The sequence below is a fragment of the Passer montanus genome, unplaced genomic scaffold (genome assembly GCF_014805655.1).
Source record: "Passer montanus isolate IOZ18808 unplaced genomic scaffold, ASM1480565v1 scaffold25, whole genome shotgun sequence".
Classification (NCBI taxonomy): domain Eukaryota; kingdom Metazoa; phylum Chordata; class Aves; order Passeriformes; family Passeridae; genus Passer; species Passer montanus.
In genome coordinates, this window is record NW_024367149.1 from 7,436,005 (window position 1) to 7,454,217 (window position 18,213).

Below are 18,213 nucleotides of genomic sequence, written 5' to 3' on the forward strand. Positions count from 1 at the left end.
TGGCTGGGACTTTGCTTGTTTGTTTTATTTCGTAAGCCGAATTTTATTTCCCTTGGTGGGAAGTGCAGGTGGCATGATTTCAGTCGCAGCAGAATCTCCCCTTCTAAATCAAAGGAAACAGATGTCATGGAAATATTAACTGCTAATGTCAACAGTGTCCTCCTGGCTCACAGAACGAGTTTTGCAAATGTTTGTCCTCAAATTATAGGCCTTTTCTATTTTCCTAGTCAGGTGATTATGCTACAAAAGTAAACCTAATATTTTAAATGGAACACTATTGCTGTAAGTCTGTCCCTTGTTGTCCTTTTGAATATAACACTCAAAAGCTGGATTACTTTAAAAAAATTGTATCTTGCCTTCCTTAGTTTCTTTAACTCATTAAAATGTCACTCTTATTTTTGCAAAGTATAAAGTTAATTCCAGTAATTTCCAGAGGAAGAAGGCAGAGATGTTTCTTGATTAACTGCTATTGAGATGCCCCAAAGCCACATTCCTGCAAGAACCCTACCAGCTCTTGTATGAGCTGGGAATATTTCTTCTGGCCCAACAGAATTTTCTGAACAATCCTCAGTGAAGTTATTTCTTTTCCATGTGTTTTGGTTCTCTAGTTTTAAGAAAGGAAAATGATCCTTGCCTACCTCACAGAGGTATTGCACATCATGAGAATGAATCCATAAAAACTCATAAAGCACCAGGTGCTTTAAGACAACATGAGCCTTAGCCTGAGGATTATATAGAGCTTTAAATGGAAGAAAATATACTTTCATAGGCCTTGCAGTGCTTGCAGCAGAAACTTTGAATAAAATGAGGGCACATTTGTACATCTGTCTCAGTGGAGCAGTAAAGTGGTGGCTAAAGAGAGATGCATCTTGAGAAGAGCATCTCCGGCACAGCTTCAGTCACAGCTGCCTCCTGAGCTTGTCCTTGTCCAGATCCAGCAGAGAGGAGGTTCTGCAAGGGGAGGTTCCTGCACAGGAACCTCCTGCTGGAATGGGCATCTTCCACAGGCAGCAGAACATTCTCGTTCCCAATCCCTGGGGTTCTCTTTAGAAAGGAAAATGTTCAAGTACAGCTGTTCAGAGTGGCAAAAAAAAATGTTTGAACCGTGGATGAAATTCAGGATGTTGATGACATTATGTATTTCCTGGCTGATGTGAGGTTTAGAGCCATTTCAGAATTATGCAGAATTATTATCTCCTCACCAAATCATTGTTGTTTGGGGTTTTTGTTTGTTTGACCTTTTTTTTTTTTACATAATAGACAAATATACAGGGGAAACACTGTCTACAAAATAATTCAAAATAATAATTATGTGGTTATTGATTAGCGTTGCAAGTGTTTAGGATAACCATGAGGGTCTGCACTAGTTTTTGGTTTAATTTTTTGCTGATTCAGTATATTCTTTAATTTCTAATTAAAACCACTACTAAAAGCAAAAATCTCACACAAAAATTCATGACTCAGTTTCTAGCAACATCTTTCCTGCCAAAAGTTCTAAACTTGACAATGTCATCTCTAACATCACAAGAAATAAAAATGTTTTTCATCATTTCAAAGTGGCTTCAAATCTGAAATCAATGAGGGTGAATACATGCATCTCCATGCCAAGATTCATGCTTCTAAAATAAACCCCACAATAATGTAACATATATCATCTCTTCACTTGTACATTTAGCATTCTTCATTTGCAGAATACCAGATGTTTCCTGTGTAAACTTCTGGGCACATATGCAATTGATAAATGGAGAGGAAATTAATGAATTGAGAAGATAAGCCAATCTGGGCTGGAAAAGATGGTTTCCAGCTGTGAATGGAAGTGATTTATCATTGAGCTAAAGGATCAGCTTTTCTAGCTCAAACCAGCAGACACATCATTACATTTAATCCAGACTTCCACACAGATATTTAAGAGTCTTGCAACTGACTGCAGCAGAGCCAGAATTTCACCCATAGTGTTTGCCTAGGCTGGAAGCCCATTCCCCACAGTTCTGTTGTTATTATTTATTTATTTACTTAGTAAGTGTGCTTATTTCTGGAGCAGAGGAATAAAAACCATTCACTTGTGCTCTCAGGATAGAAGGCTTGCAGCTGTGGCTGCTGCTGAGCACAGCAAAAGGAGACTGAGCTCCATTTAAGCTCCTGAGACTGGATTCTCTCTCTTTAACCTTTGGTCATGTGAGGGGCTTGTTGACCTTGTCATTGTTGACACCTGCCCAAACCAGTGAAGAATTTAAAATTTTGCAGACTAGAAACACATGGCTGCTTGGAAACTTGAATACCTGAAATGTGCACACATGCTATTATGATTTGCCTGGGTAAATGTTTGTAGAAAAGTGAAATTATAGAAGATACTTGCAAATATTTAGATCAGGACATGTTTTTTGACCTGCAGTGAGGCTCAGAGGAATAAAGTGTTCCCAAACCTCTCCACAACAGCCCTGGTGTACAGGGAGTAGCCAGGCAGAGATGAGATGGTAACTCAGGTTTTTTCTTGCAAGCACAATAGTACAGAACATTTTGATTTTGAATACCCAGATTACTTTCCATCTAACTCATCTCCATGACAAGCTTACTCTGAGCCTCTAAAGTGAAGAGATGAGGTGGTAACTCAGGTCTCGGTCTTTTCTTGCAAACACAATAGTACAGAAAATTTTGATTTTGAATACCCAGCTTACTTTCCATCTAACTCATCTCCATGACAAGCTTACTCTGAGCCTCTAAAGGCAGCTGGGCTGATGTGAGAAAGGGAATGAGAACCTGTGGTGAGGGAGACCCTTCCCAGACAGAGCTGTAAGGTCCATTTGGATGTATCTTTGGGTCCCACTGTGCCTTCCAGTGTCTCTGACCGAGGCCTTAGAGACAGCTCAGCACACTAGGAAATGGTCCCAGACACTGCCACTGTGAACACAATCACTAAGGTCACATTTTTCTTAGATTCTCTTTTACTTCTTATGCTACTCTGTCATACTGAGGAATTCAGAGCTCCTGTAACTTGCTCTTGGTGTAGGAATTCCAGTCCTTTGTGCAGCAGAAACAGAAGAACGTGACTTAACCCCATGTCACAAACAGATGTGGGAATTCCAGTGCACATCCATCCCTCATGGCAAAGTCACTGGAGAGATACAGATGGGTACCTTCCAGTGCACACAAAGGTGGTGGTTTTGTGAGAAGCTACAAAAGAGATTGTTCTCTGCTGCTGCTCCATGACTGAAATAATTTGGCCCATTCTCACCAAGACATTGATAAAGTACAGGTGGCCTGGGCAAATGCAACCTGGAGGAGAAAAGAAGGGTCTTTTGTAGGCTTCTCTTCCAGATCCTTCTGATTTGAAGTCCAAGTAAGTCTAATTAAAGTACTTTGTGTGCTGACATGCTGTTAGGGTCAGGAATTTGGGTTTTTGAAAGGCAAACTGTGAACCATTTTTAATTTCAGTAAGTTGAACTCCAAAGAGAATTCTCTGTGGTATGGATACACACTTGGCCTGAAATCCCTTGACTGATGAGATCAGCAACTTGAGGAACTACCAAACAAAGGCAAAACTTGGTCTTTCTGCATGAGCAAAATAAATCTGAGGCACAGAATATGTTCAGTCAACAAACTAATCCCACTAGCACCTGAAATACTAGGACAAGAAGGGATTTCAGGCAAGGCCATCAAATTCCAGCAGTGCCATAATGCTGCTCTAAAAGGACAATTGTGTCTTTTGCCAAACAAAATAAAACAAATAAGAAAAAGATCCCAAAGCAGAAAAAAAATACAAAACAGTAGTCTTTCTAATTGTGTCCTTTATCTGCAAATTGGCATGAACAGCTGTAACAGCATTTTTAAGAATTATTTTCTGAAAAATATGTGTTTTACCCCTTTATTTAAGGTTTTGCCTATTGCAACTATTTGCCTATTTAAACTAACATTCAATTTTAATACTCCCTTGACCCTAATAATGGATTTGATGGTGAGGTCCACAGGCTGCATATATGGAGTCCTGTGGGGTATAAAAGACCTGCTCCATTGTTGTTGGCTGGTGGCCATTCATTTAAATTTTACAAGAAGCAGCCAGTATAAACATCTGATAACTTCAGATTTATCTTCTGAAACTTACTTTTTTCTCAGTCTCAACAAAATATTTGTCCTTAGATTCAGAACTGAGGCTCAGGCCACAGTTCCTCCTGCAGCTCTGTACAAAATGCTGCCTTCAGAAAGCACAAAGAATGGATGTTGTTACCGGATTAAGTCCAGCAGTGCATCTGCAGAGCTCATGATGGGCTTTCCACCCTCCTCAGTGCTCTCCTTCTGGGCTGCTCCACCAGGGTGGATAATGGACACCATAATTATTCCCACAACCACAGCCACAAAGGTTGTCCACAGGTAGTAAGTGACAGTTATGATTCCCAAGCGACTGGAAGTCTTGGCATCCAGGGCTGCCAGCCCAGACATCAAGCTGTGGGAAGAAAACACAGCACAAATTGTATTTAAATGAACGTTATTTTCCATTACATTAATGCAGCTGAAAGCCTAATTTCTGAATTATTCCATCCTGCCTGCTTCTCTGACACACGATTCTGCATTTCAGTGTTTCAGTGAGCTTGCCAGTAACACTGCAGCTGTAGTCTCTGTGTCTGAAGGGGCATTTTCCAAGTGCCAGGTCAGATCCTGCTTACTGGAAGGAACTTGCAAGCTCAGGCTGCACATGTGGGGACTGAATCCTACTGACTCTTCCCTGAAATTCCAGGGACAGTTTTACACAAGTTACACATGGGATGGCTCAGTTCACAGGAGCAATGGCAATAGTTATTAAAACTCTGTGTGTCATACTGGACACATACTTTTACAGAATAATAGAATTCAGGTTTGAATGGACCTCTGAAGAAAATCTAATCAACCCTTCCTGTTGAAGTGGGGACACAATTTTAAAATTAAAACAAGTTTGAATGGACCTCTGAAGAAAATCACTCAGCCCTTCCTGTGTGAAGTGGGGACACAATTTTAAAATTAAAAACACTAAAGGGCAATTTTGTCACATAGTTCATTCTTTAACAAAAATAATAAGTTTTTTTCTTTTTAAAGGAATTAAATATATTTTTGCTTTGCCAGGGACCACTAATTTTTGTCATATAGTCCATTCTTTAGCAAAAATAATAAGTTTTTTCTTTTTAAAGGAATTAAATATATTTTTGCTTTGCCAGGGAGCACATTGGGAGCAGACTGTAATTCAGTGTGCCTCCAGTCTAAATGGGGACAGTGGATGGGATCCAGGGGAAACACCTCCATGGGAAGTGTGGCTGCCCAGCTGGGGGCAGAGCATGCTGTGATCACTTCAGCCTTTCCATCAGGGAACAACAGAGTCATATAATCATGGAATATGCTGAGTTGGAAGGGACCCATCAGAATCTTTCCTTTCCATCACCTCTTCTCCCTGCCCAGCACTGCCAGAGCATCACCAGTGTCCATCTTGCTTGTACAGTTTGCCTGTGCCAAGCCACACAATTCTCTACCATGAGATTTAGCTCCCCCTGAGCTCCTCTTGTACAGACAGATTAAACAGGGCTCTCTTTGGCCCTTGAGATTTCTTTAGGCTGCTCTGACATAGACCCTGATGCAGTTTCCAAGTGACCTAAGTCTGGGATTTGATTTTCCACTGACAGCAGTGTGGTTTGGGGCTTTAAATTGAGATTTCCTTTTGGATAATTCTCTGTGAACTCTCCAAAGCATACGTCTCAGGAAAAGTACAGGTGAAAGAAAATACCACATTTATTATTAGGTGTGTCCAGCTTTCTCATCAAAACAGACCTGTCTGTTCTCAAAAATATTTCCTAAGCTGCACCTCCTTGAATGAAATCTCCTTCACCTCACACTGCTGAGAGAGGTTGTCTAGAGCCAATGCTAAAGTGCAGCTTAACCTTTATAGCAGATTTAATGAAACCAAATGGGTGGATTTAGTGTTCAGGTTCCAGCTATCCACTAGATTAATTAAGAAAATGTATTGCTTTTCTGCATTGCCAATCTCTCATCTAGCATGGTTTTGTTAACACTGTAGGAGCAAGGGTGCACTGGAGTTTGGATAATTTAGAAAATTAGCATCTCAGCAACTCTCACTCTTGTAACCATTGTCCTTTGCTTTTATTTATCAGTGGATTTGATAAAAATCCCACCTTTCTGTGTGTCTGCAAAGCACTGTGTGCAAACACAGCACTGCATATTGAAAATACTACTGTATTTTGAAAATACTACTGCATTCCTACTGTGTAGGAATGCTACTTTGTTCCTTGACATTTCCCTTGGATGAGTTCATGCAGAAGAGTAAATATTCTAAAACATTTTTTAAGTAAAACAGTTAAATATATTTATCTCAAATTAATGTGACAGTTTTCAGTTAGAAAACCCTGTGTTGTTATTAGGTTTTTAGGACTGAACTCTTCTCTCAGGCTGAGGTTCCACAGGCCATTGAGCCAGTCTGACAGCTCATTTCTGCACAAAGTAGATACCTGTATTGTACTCGAGTACAGCACTGTTCCACCCCTGCATTCCCAGGGGGAAAATAAAGAAAAATGAGAATCAGGTTGATTTTTAACCAGTTGTATGTTTTTCATGGTAACAATTTCCAGGGTTCTTTATAGCTACATTATGCGGGTGACACCAGAGGCATTAAGGGCTGTCTGTAGAGCAGAGCTGTAACTTTTAGGCAGAGGGCACTGCCAAGGAGATGGAGAATTCACTCCCCTTCCCTCCCTGGTGCTGCCCTGGAGCCACTGTCACTGTGGGGAAGCCACCACTGTTCCTGTTGTCCTTGATGCCTCTGGGCTGTGCTGGTTCTACAGAACAACAAGGGATGAGCCCTGTCTTGATTGCTCACCTGAGAAGGATTTCCAGAAGTACTTAGGACAAAAATCCTAATTAAATATGTCCAGTGGTTCAGGTGAGTTTAGGGTTGTTACCTCAGTCTCAAGATGCAGGGCCTTAGGATTTGGGAGGATGTTTTTCAGCTGGAATCTAATCTTACCTTGCCTCCTAGGTGGCAAATCCTGAAGGGGGCTAATAATGAGATTTCTCTGTCTTGGGGATATTCATTAACAAGATCATCATCTGTAATGAGATTATCCTGTCACCAGATAAAGTCATGCTTAGTTCATGCTGTGATGAGAAAGTTATCAAAAGTAATTAACTATGGAGGTGCAATGGGGTAACTGGGATGTGACAGAAGCATGAACAGAGGTCTGGGCTCAGTCAAAATCCTCTGTTCTCCATGGCCTGCAGTGCTCAGGAAGGGACCACTGGAACCAGTTCTCCAAAGGCTGGGGAGTAACAGTGGTCATTTTAGGCAATAGCTCAGAATCATTTCAGAAAAAAGTGCCTGGAATTAGAATGAGACAGTAATCACTCATTCACTAATTTTTGTTTGACTTCATGTGTTTGATATCAGAAGGAATGGGACAAAAGACACAGAGATTAAGAGACATAGAGGTTATCACAGTTACTGTAAAAGCAAGTAATACACAGTCACATCAAGGAGTTTATTACTGGTGATCTCTAGAGTTCTAACACAATGTAGCCAAAGGGTGACAAGAACGAGTACTCTTCTTACTTCCTAGGGAGCAGGGGGCAGGAGGAATAAGCTTCCAGCTGGTTTAAACTAAGATCACTGGATCATGCTCAGGTCCTCCCTCAAAGTCTAATTTTCATCAGACACTCTTGGCTACATAAAAACTTCCTGAAGAGTTTTCCAAGATTCTTCTAAACCAGAGAAAAGCTATTCTCGTGGTTTCCACTGCTAGACTCTCATGAAACACACTGGAATGGAAAGCAGTGTACCTTTAATTTCTGTCAAAGCTCAGAATTTGGTTGGCCTTGGAAGAACAGCGCAGATATTTGATTCATAGATTGAAATAATTTGAGCAACTGTGTAGTTAAGTAGCTTCCACACATATGATTCATGTGTAGCTTTTTCTATAGCATGTTTTAATGTTTGCCAAATGGACAAAACAGGATTAAGACAATAAAAAAGCAATCTGTAGCTTTTCTAAATAATTACTGTACATTTCACTCCTTTATCAGTCTGGGAAAATAATCCACAAAATTTTAATTTAATGTTCAGACACCATTTCTTAGCTTGTATAGAAAAAAACCTGTCAGTCCTAAAGGGAAGAAGAAGACATCTTCAATTCTAGGAATTATATGTGACTAATTAAAAAGGTAAAGTCAGTTTCTACATAGTTTAAAGTATTTGTAATTGTATGAACCAAAGAACCAAGTACTAAGTTTCATGTCTGCTTTGAGGGAAATCCGTGTAAAACCCCCAAGACTAAAATAGAATTTTTGACGTAAAGAAGAAGGGAATTCTTTCCAATATCTTGGAAATCTAATTAGTCCCATGCAAACAAGTAGCTAAACCCTTTTGAGCACCTCTAGGCTTGTTCTGGCTGTCACAGATAAGCATCAAGTATTTTATTTACAAATAAAAATAGAACTTTGTAGTTTCTAGGTTTTTCTCTTGCTGTCTGATGAAAGCACATTTTTTGTCCTGTCTCAAGATCAAACCCTGTATCCCCAGAAAGGGAAAATACAAGAAGCTGCTGCTAAGACCCCATTCTGCATGTTTATTTTGTCTTCCTCTCCACCAGAAGCCATCTGGATGTTGCTTTGAAATAGATGGATTATGGATAAAGTTATCAGAAGGGATTAGTGTGATTAGAAGGACATTAATCCTGTCAAGAAGTAATGGTCAAGTATTAACCACCAACAGTTGTTCCTAGAATGATGTTTGCTTTCATTCATCCCATTCCCTCCCTCCCATTCTCATTTTGTAATTGCATGCTGTGGAAAAGACCTTCCTGAGCAAGTTCTGCCAGTGAGGCTGGGAAGTGCCTCCACCATTACATTAGAGATGATTATATTCCAGTTGAGCACCATGAGAGGGAAGTGCTGCCTTCACTAATGCTGCTTGATCATGCAGCCAGGCTGGCACTCACCTTTTTGTCAAGGTCAGTGCCTTCAAGTCTCAACATGATAATAATGTGCATTTAATCATCTCAAAGTGCTTCACCAGTGGAGCCCCCTCTAATGCAGGAAGGCAGTATCTCCATTTTAGAGACTCGGAAACAGAGAAATTAAGGCACTTTTAAATGAAGACAAACTGCTTACAGTGAAAAAAAATCTGCCTGAGGTGATCTCTGTTTTGCAGTGAACCATCACACTTTTCCTTATCTGTGCCCAGCTATCTGTGCTTTCAGAAAAGGCTGATTCACTTCCATGGAGGCACCATTTTCAGAATAATGTTTGCAACAGAGAAAATTAAACTCTACAGTTATGAAAGAAAGAGATAAGAAACTTTCTCTGGCTCTTTTTATAGTTTAATGCTTGATTTGCTCGTTCTCTACTGTAGTTAAAATTATTTCAGTGAGAAAGGGATCAGAAACACTTTTTCTTTTCAGGATATTATTTTGCTTTCTTCTAATATGAAAACCACCTACAGAGGAAGACCCTGCCATGGCTGCAACAGAGCAAGGGCAGTGGTAGTGGTGGGAAGATCACAGCCCAGCCCTGGCTGCTTCACCCTGCCCTGTGCTCTCCCAAACTGACAGGGTTGTGTCACAGTTTTGCACACTACTGGTGTGCTGCAGCCTTCTGCTGATCTGAACACAGCTAAGAGACTATCTCAGTCACTGTGGCCAGTGCAATGATCCCCAATGTCTTGTGTTACTAAAAATGTCGTAGTATTACAGCCTGATTTTCAAAGGAGTTGACAGGTCTCGAACCCTCCTGAAGGTCCAAGGGGCTGCTGAGGTTCATCTCCTGTGCACATCCAGTAATAGTAAACAGCTTTTTTAAAGTTTAGACATCTTGATATAAATGAAATCATGTCTAAGCTCAGAAAAAAAAATGCAGAAAGTGGTAGCAGTACTACAAACAGGACTGGTGCAGCAGTTTCAGAATGGTTGGATTATCAGCTCTGAATAGCACTTGAAATGTGCATTCACTTTTCAGAGCCCCAGTATGTAGCTATTTTACCAAACACAGTGGAAGCTCAAAGGTGTCAGGCATGATGGAAAATCTGGCTTTCAGTCTTCAAGCAGCAAAAGCAACAAAAACATGTCAGAAGATCAGTACACTGTTAGCAGTGATTATGTTTAATTTTACAGCTAGGCAGCTAGGAAAGAAACCAGTATGCATTTCTAATGCATCATAACATGCATAATTTTGAGAATTGGTTTCTTAAGTTGCTTTATAAAATAGTAAGGTTTTTATTTTGTACCCAAAATTTTGATATCTTCTTTAAAATCTAACACTTGTAACTCTTAATGACAAATTGACACACACAGCAAAAATCCTGCCAGGAATTCACATGATGCATTTTATTTTCTATTTCTTGTGTAATAAGAAATCTGCTTTTATGGACTAAAATAAACCAGGCAGGACTTTGTACAGCACACAGTGAAGGCTGATGTCAGTGGCTTTCTGTCACCTGCATATGTGAGGTGATACATCTGTGAGCTCTGGAAGGGATGAGCAGCAAACTCTGGTCACTGACTGACAAAGGGCATTGCAGTGTAGCTCATGCAGAATTCAGCTTGGCTTGTTGATTTCAACTGTTCTGATTTTAAAAAAGGTGTTTCCTAGATTCAAAGGTCAGGATGCAAACAAACCCAAATGATCTATTAAATGTGGATGTGCAGCTTCACATGGTGGAAGGAGCCAAGAATCTTATTAATACTCTTCTGTCAGTTCTTTGAAGCATTTTTAGATTAAGCAAAAAGCAAAAGGATTTGAAACACAAATTTGGGTTATAAACAAATGTCAGATTTATTCAACTGTTTTTTGTCTAAGAAAACAGAGAGAATCCAGCCAGCCCCTCGAGCTCCACATGTCATTCCCATTCCTTTGTGAGACACTAAGTATTTTAGAGCTCTCAGAGGACTACAGAAAAATTCTGCCAGGTCGCAAACAGTTCATCCCCCATTTGTAATCCTTTCAGTGCTTTCCACACCCATTCACTCTGTGACCACAGATTCCTCTTGCATGTCACTAGATCCCTGCTGACACTCCCTAAATAATTTCTACTGGGTTGGTCCAATTTTGTCATTATGATGTGTAATTGCAACATGTCATTTTTCACTGAAACAGGCTGGACCTCTGGGTTGCACAAACAAAAGAAAACAGTATTGGATCTGATCATTAGACTTAGCATTCCTAAACACAGCTAATGGCATGGAAAATATTCCAGATGATAATGTGGAGAAACTTCTGAAGGTGTCTCAGGCATGGAGGAGGGATAAAAACTTTCCTTTACCAGCTGAAGCCATCTCAAATGATGACTTTTGGGGTAATCTGACACCAGTTCTGCAATATAATAGCAATGTGGAGAATTGAAAATAGTGTAATGGTGTCAAGTGAGATTGCTTTCTGACTGCTTCTTCTTACCCTTGGGTAATTCTTATCTTTCAGTTTCATCCAAGTAGTTTTGCTTTTCACTCTAAAAAGAAATATATTTATTCCCTCTAGTCATCTTCTTAAAACTCACTTCTCTACACTTTTCTCCACAATAAAGACTTGAGATGATATATCCTAGGAAAGAGCTAACCTCCTGTTCTCACTGGGGTGAAATGTACTTTTGTTATTATTCACATTACAGTGTTACACGTGACAGGTAGTGCAGAAATGGGACTCTCTGCACTTTATGGTGTCATTCAGGTCCCCCACAGGTTTCCCCACACACACCCCACAGAAGGTTTACCCTCCCCTGCTGGGAATGCCAGTAGAGGTGAAACAGAGGGAAAAGTCCACAGTCCAATAATGTGAAAAGAACAAGCCCTGTGTTCCCAAAATAATTTCATTCTATGGAAAAAACTTCTGCCTTGGTACTTCATGGAACATTTTTCTGAGCAGGCTCTTCAGAGAGCCAGAGGCAGCACTTTGCAGCTGCTCCTCAGCACCTCACTAGGTAATACAGCACATAAATTTGATTGCACTTGATTGTAGAACCATAGCATTTTTTAGGTTGGAAAAGACATCTAAGATCTTTAACCCCAACTGTTCCTTCCCCCAGCACTGCCAAGTCCCACTAAACCATGTCCCCAGGTGCCACATCTGCTTGTGTTTTAAATACACCCCTGCTGGCAGTGGCACAAGGATAAGAACAGAGCAGCTGGTATTAAGGGGAAGAGTTTAACACATACACAGCAGAAAACACCAAGCCCAGGCTGACCAGGACCTTCTGTTATCCACCCTTTCTCCTTTGGTCTGCAGGTAAATTATGTGTCAGGACAAGGAAAATACCTCTTAGTACCAGGGTTGTATTAGAAGAATTCTCATTCACGTAAAATGCACTATTAATGAGCGACTTAATTTTGGTTGTCCTCTTTATTTAAATATAACCATAAACAGAAAAAAAAAATTCATAGCCTTTTGGACATCTGTTTTCCTTCTGAATGGATATTACAGTGATTTTATCAGACAGTGGTTTATATTAATAGTAAAAGGTTTAATTTGTTAATTGCAGTGCAGGTCTTGGAGAGTTTGGGTCAAACTTTTCATCCCTAGCAAATGGTGATCTTAAGTAGCAAAACAGAGGAACAATCTCCAGTGTGAGGTTTAGTGCCAGTTTCATCTGCAGCTGAGAGCAAGCAAACAATGCCCAACACAACCTACCCAGGCCAGTGGTCAATTGGTATGGCCCCATACAGCCAAACAATGTCAGAGTTCCATTAAAACACAATGAACAATACTTGCCATTGGTGAGATGTTCAAATGCCAGTGTGTTCAGAGAGCTGGGGAAAAATATGGGGGAAAGGGTACTAAAAAGAGAAGTTTCTAATTAAATACTAGGCTTTAAGAGCATGAGTAAGAATCACCAACTCGGGAATGTGAGCAGAAGGATGAAGGATTACCAGAACTGATGGCATTATAGACAGGAATCCCTTTAAAGAAAGACAGTCCTATATTTAGACTATTGTATTTAATTCATCAACAAAACTACAATAGTAACTAATATTTATTACTACCCCCAAATGGGCTTTCAAATAAATATGAAATTTTATTAGCATACACTTGTTTGTACCAAGTGCAAAATACCCAGAGGAACAAGCTCTATAATTTAAAAAATACAGGTCAAATCAGTTCTTTTATTTTGACTATAAAGGGAATAATATTTCTTTAACAGTATCTGCTCATGGAAAAGGATCAAATCTCTGCTACTGAATATTTCTTAAACATCTAGAAAATGGTTGGTGGTAAATAAATACAAAATGTAATTATCTTCCTAAGCTTAAAAAATGAAACTTGTTTTTCCAAAGGGAATATTCGCTGGGGTAACCAGGCTGTTACAACAGCTAAACAGTTTGACTGTGCCCTGACAATTCTTTTCCACAACACTCTCACTGCTAACTGCTAATCACAGAAAACTTGGCCCTGTATCTCTTTCCAGATAATAGCTTAATCATATAAACAAGGAGGCTGCTGGAATAAAGGATGCAAATTCTATTACAGATATGAGTAGACACATAGGACAGAGAGAACTCAGTATGTGCAGCTGGTGCCAACCTGTGTAACTCTGGCTTTAGCCTGCTTTTCTGACCGACCAAGGCTTGTGCAGTCTGACACTGAGAGCCCTTACTAATGACAGTGATTCAGAGAGGGTCGTGTTCCTGAAAGGGCTGTGCAACTTCACAAATGCTGCAGCTGGCACAGACAGGAGCAGGTCAGAGGGTTTGTATTGCCTTTAGCAGATGTGAGAAGATATTAAAGGGAAAGTTGAATCTTTGTTCCTTTCCCAGTCTTTTGTATCATGCGGAGCACAAAAACATTGACATCAGAATTGATTACTTCGAACATTTAGGAAGCTGAGAAACTCAAGTGATGCACAGGTATCTCTGCCCATCAGCTGGTCCTGGGAACAGGTGAAGGAATCCCGTATGCGTGTGTGTCTGGGGAAGTTTGTAACTAACCACAGTGAAAGAAAGTGGAAGGTTTGTTATTTTCTGGATAGGAAGTGGCACCGGCAGTCCCGGGATGCGGGAACACGGGCAGTGGTACCGGCAGTCCCGGGATGCGGGAACACGGGCAGTGGTACCGGCAGTCCCGGGATGCGGGAGCCGGGCAGTGGCAGCGGCAGTCCCGGGATGCGGGAACACGGGCAGTGGTACCGGCAGTCCCGGGATGCGGGAGCCGGGCAGTGGCAGCGGCAGTCCCGGGATGCGGGAACACGGGCAGTGGTACCGGCAGTCCCGGGATGCGGGAGCCGGGCAGTGGTACCGGCAGTCCCGGGATGCGGGAGGAGGCGCGGGCTCGGTGTCCCGGCAGAGCCGCCCGGTGGCCGCACGGTGCACTGCAGGCTGTCCCAGCCCGAGCCTCCGGCCGCGCCGGGAATGCCGGAGGGACAAGGAAAGGGCTTTGAACAAACCGGGGCAGCGGGACCTGCCCGAGGGGTCTGATAAACAGAGCTTCAGGGCAGGATGCACGGGCAGCCGTGCGCGTGTCTGCTGGAAAACCTGAGATCTGTTGAAGGCTGAAACGTTTTGCGTAGAGGGAGGAAAATACACTGTTTGCATTGTCCCTGTCAGATGAGGATCGAAGCCTCTGTCCCAGAGAGAATCGGGGAACTTCAGAGCTTCTGCAGCTGATCTTTCAGGCTTGTTGAGGACATCTCTCAGTCCGACTGCAGTAAGAGCTTGGACAGTGTCTAAATGTGTAACTACAAATTCAGATTTGGCTCCTATTCTCTCCGAGCTCTCGTAATATTTCCATTCCCAGGTCTAACAGCAGTATCCTGTGTTTACACGTAAAGTAAGCAGTGTGCATCTAGTAACTACAGGCTCTAAAATTTGGTCTTGTAAGGTTCCACTACTGAGTATCCCTTGGGCAGACACGAACTGTCAACTATTTGTAATTATCTTACCAAGAGAAGTATTATGTTGTCTCACCTGTTCTCACAGGTGAGAAGAGCAAACTCTACACACAGTGGATACTGACAGGTATGAGCAGGGCTAAATCTCAGGCAGAGCATGGGTGCAGTAAATACATACTTATTTCAGAGTTTTTCTATGGTGCTATGAAGCTTGTTTATGTAACTAGATAGCTGAAATAATTTCAACCCCCACCCTTAATGAAGGTCCATGTCTCAACAAAAACAAAAGCTCATGCAGGGCTCAGACTGACAGGCTAATGGGTAATGGTTGCTTTTCCAAGATTTTTCTGTCTGTGGGAAAAGATTTTCTCTGTCTGTGAGACCACAGATGACAGGAGACATCAGAAATAGGTACAGGAGCTCTGGGATAGAGCAGTTCCAGGAGCAGGAACAAAGTTCAGGAAATCAAGAAACTGTACTTTGAAGAAATGATCTCTTGTTGTTTGACAGATTTCCTCTGCATCCAAGGAACTTTTAAAATAAACATCATTCAGAGATACCTGACTGTATCATAATTTTCTCATTCCTAATGAATACAATCTGCAAAGTTCTGTTTTAACTCTCTAACAATCAGGTCAAGAGGGGGAATACAAATTTTCAGCCATTTCTGTTTAAGGCTAGATTTCTGCTGGTGGTCTGTAAATACAAGATTTTCTAATCTATTGTCAATCTTCTGACATATCCAGTTGCCACTTTTTACTTCTGCTTAAAGCCTTCAAATAAGTTCTGGACTTGGAAACAGGATAGTTTGAACTAAGTCTCTCTTTTAATCTTCCTTTATCACCTCTCCTTTTCTTTACAAGCAATTTCTTTACTTGTGTGTTCAAAAAAATACTTGCATTAATTTCAGCTAGGAGCAATATTTAGAATTCTTTTTATGGTGCCGTGCTCCTGGCTTTTGTAAACAATACTAGAGAGTAATTTAAAAGATAATTTAAATGCCAGTGCTCTGGCAGAACAGGCTGAGGATATTCCAAATCCACAAAGAAATGTAGTTTAAATGTGCATGCAGATTGGTAAAAATACAGATTACTGGTTTACTGATTTTATGAAATACATGTGTGGAAAACACTGTGCTTGTTATTAAAAAAACCCAAAAGACAACCAGCCAAAAATGCCCAGACTGTACAAGAATGTTGTTATATCTGGAGTGTTCTTTCCTTGCAAACCCTGCCATTTCAGTTTGTACTAGCAGGCACTGCTGGTTTGTTATACAGGGAGTTGGACTCACACTTGCAAGGGTAATGGAACCTCTCTGAGGTTTGTAAAGGTTCTCTCCACCTCAGAGGACACAGTGCAGCTGCTGTGACAGTGAGGCTCAGAGCTGTCACACCCCAGGCAACTTCACAGTTGTGCCAGAGCAGCTCTTTCCTACTGCTGCTGCTCTTCCCAACATCTCTAAATATACTAGAGGATCTAAAGAGCTACACATTTTAGGGAAGGACATGTAAATCTGCTCCAACCCTTTTCTCTCCTCCTTACTATGTCACTTCCTCATGTAAGACTCTTGTTTTCTTTGGAAAAATCTCCTTTCACTTCTCAAAACAATCTCCTTACATGTTTTGTCTTGGTGTTCTCTAGATGCCTGGGCCAGGACCCGGTGTGAGTCTGTGGTTATAAAACCAGTTTCATGCACAAAGCACCTGACTCAGCTTTGTTCTGTGAAAAACCATGAGAAGGAAGATGTCAGGGTAGATGATTTAAAAATAAAATTAGTGCCGTTAATCATGTTCATTTTCAGCAATTGTCAGCGATCTGAAGACTAGAAACTTGTTTTTTTCTCAAAGTGGAAGATGAGGTCTTGATGGATGAATTAGGTTCCAAAAGTGGAACCAAATATTGCAGTAATTTTTCCTCAGCTCTGGTAAAGTTAGCTTTGTTACCTTCCATCTCTTTAATAACCTCTCAGCCTCAGCACATGAGAGAGTTTTTGGCCATCCAGCTGCTGTGTTTTTGGGACTGCAGTCAGTGGGAAGGCTGAAAAAAGCCTGCCCTGAGTTACACCTCCCACTGCAAAGGCAGCTGCCATGCACCAGTCAGAACCAGCACTGAGAGCATTAATTCTGCCACTGATAAAGTGCCACCACTAAAGGGTCTATCTTTAACAAATGAAGAAATCACTTTCACTTCCAGCCAAAGACAGCTATGTATTATTAGTTCACTGGAGACACAGGGTTTTTTCAGTATTTATCATGCTATAAACACATACAGCACACCTCAGAATACTGCAGGACACTACAAATTAACTGTGCTTTTCATCATATTTGTATAGTGTATTATTTTAATTGTTTAGATTTAAGGAAGGCTTTTTGATAAGGTGGGTTATTTATTCCATGTATTTAACTTCTAAGTAGCTTGAAGGGAAAAGTCCTCCCATTACGGGGAAAAAGAAAACAAAAACCCCCAACACATTAATTTTAAAGCAATTGGTACCTATATGAGGCAGAAATAGTGTATGGCAGAAATTATTCTATCAACTTAAATACATGTTTATGGCTCCACTGTAAATATGAATGTGTAGCAGCACCGATGCCTCTGTCACTGTCACCTACTAAACCATTGTGATGACAAATCTCATTTAGGAAACCTCAAAAGTTACTGGAATAATAATTGTCTTCACTTACCTTGAGACAACCAGAGGGAGAATCAGCATTTTCAGCATCCTCATCAGTAACTCACCAGGAAACTGGAAGTAACTAATTTCCTGGAAATACATGGAGAGATGCTTATTGTTTTGAGCTAAAGACTGACTGTCCTCACGAGTGCTGCCAGAGCTGTGGGTCAGATAACATTGCTAGAATCTGCACCTTTGGTGCAAAGACAAGATGGCAAAGATAGCAGGCTTGAAAAGGTAATTTTTAAATTAATTAGATTACATAATGTGCTCTTATTCAATAAACACACTGAATTGCTCATTCCTTTACAAAGGAAGACAAAAATGAAATGTGCCATCTCTTGGAGACCGCTGTTAACCAGTTGCCCTGAATAATCTCTCCATTCTTATTTTGTCTGTTTTCTAGGTGTGTTTGAAGCTATGGTTTGGACATAAACAATGTTCAGACAGTCAGTGGCTTGCAGTAGCAGAGGCCAGAATTGATTTAATTTAGTTGCATTTACTAAATGCCGTATTTTTAACAGATTTCTATTTTGTGCTCAAACAGTGCATTTATCAATGCATGTTGCTGTCTAGTCTGTCTGACTGAGACAGCAGAAATGAGCACCAGCAAAGGGCTTAGTTGAAGTATGCTGGGGGAGAATTCCCCAAGTGACTTCAATAACATGTTCTGCTAATGATGGGAAATCTCAAATTTATTAATATG

The 18,213-nt window shown here is 40.8% G+C and overlaps 1 protein-coding gene across 1 annotated transcript in view; it reads right to left on the reverse strand.

The window, feature by feature from the left end:
- The window catches only part of SLC1A7 (solute carrier family 1 member 7), a 46,072-nt gene that overhangs the window by 27,266 nt on the left and 593 nt on the right, over nucleotides 1-18,213 (reverse strand). Inside the window, exons 2-3 of the mRNA XM_039711584.1 lie at nucleotides 17,518-17,597; nucleotides 4,223-4,438 (exon numbers count right to left, since the gene is read on the reverse strand). Of these exons, the coding sequence (XP_039567518.1) occupies nucleotides 4,223-4,438; nucleotides 17,518-17,597 (296 nt within the window). The remainder of the gene's footprint in view (nucleotides 1-4,222; nucleotides 4,439-17,517; nucleotides 17,598-18,213) is intronic.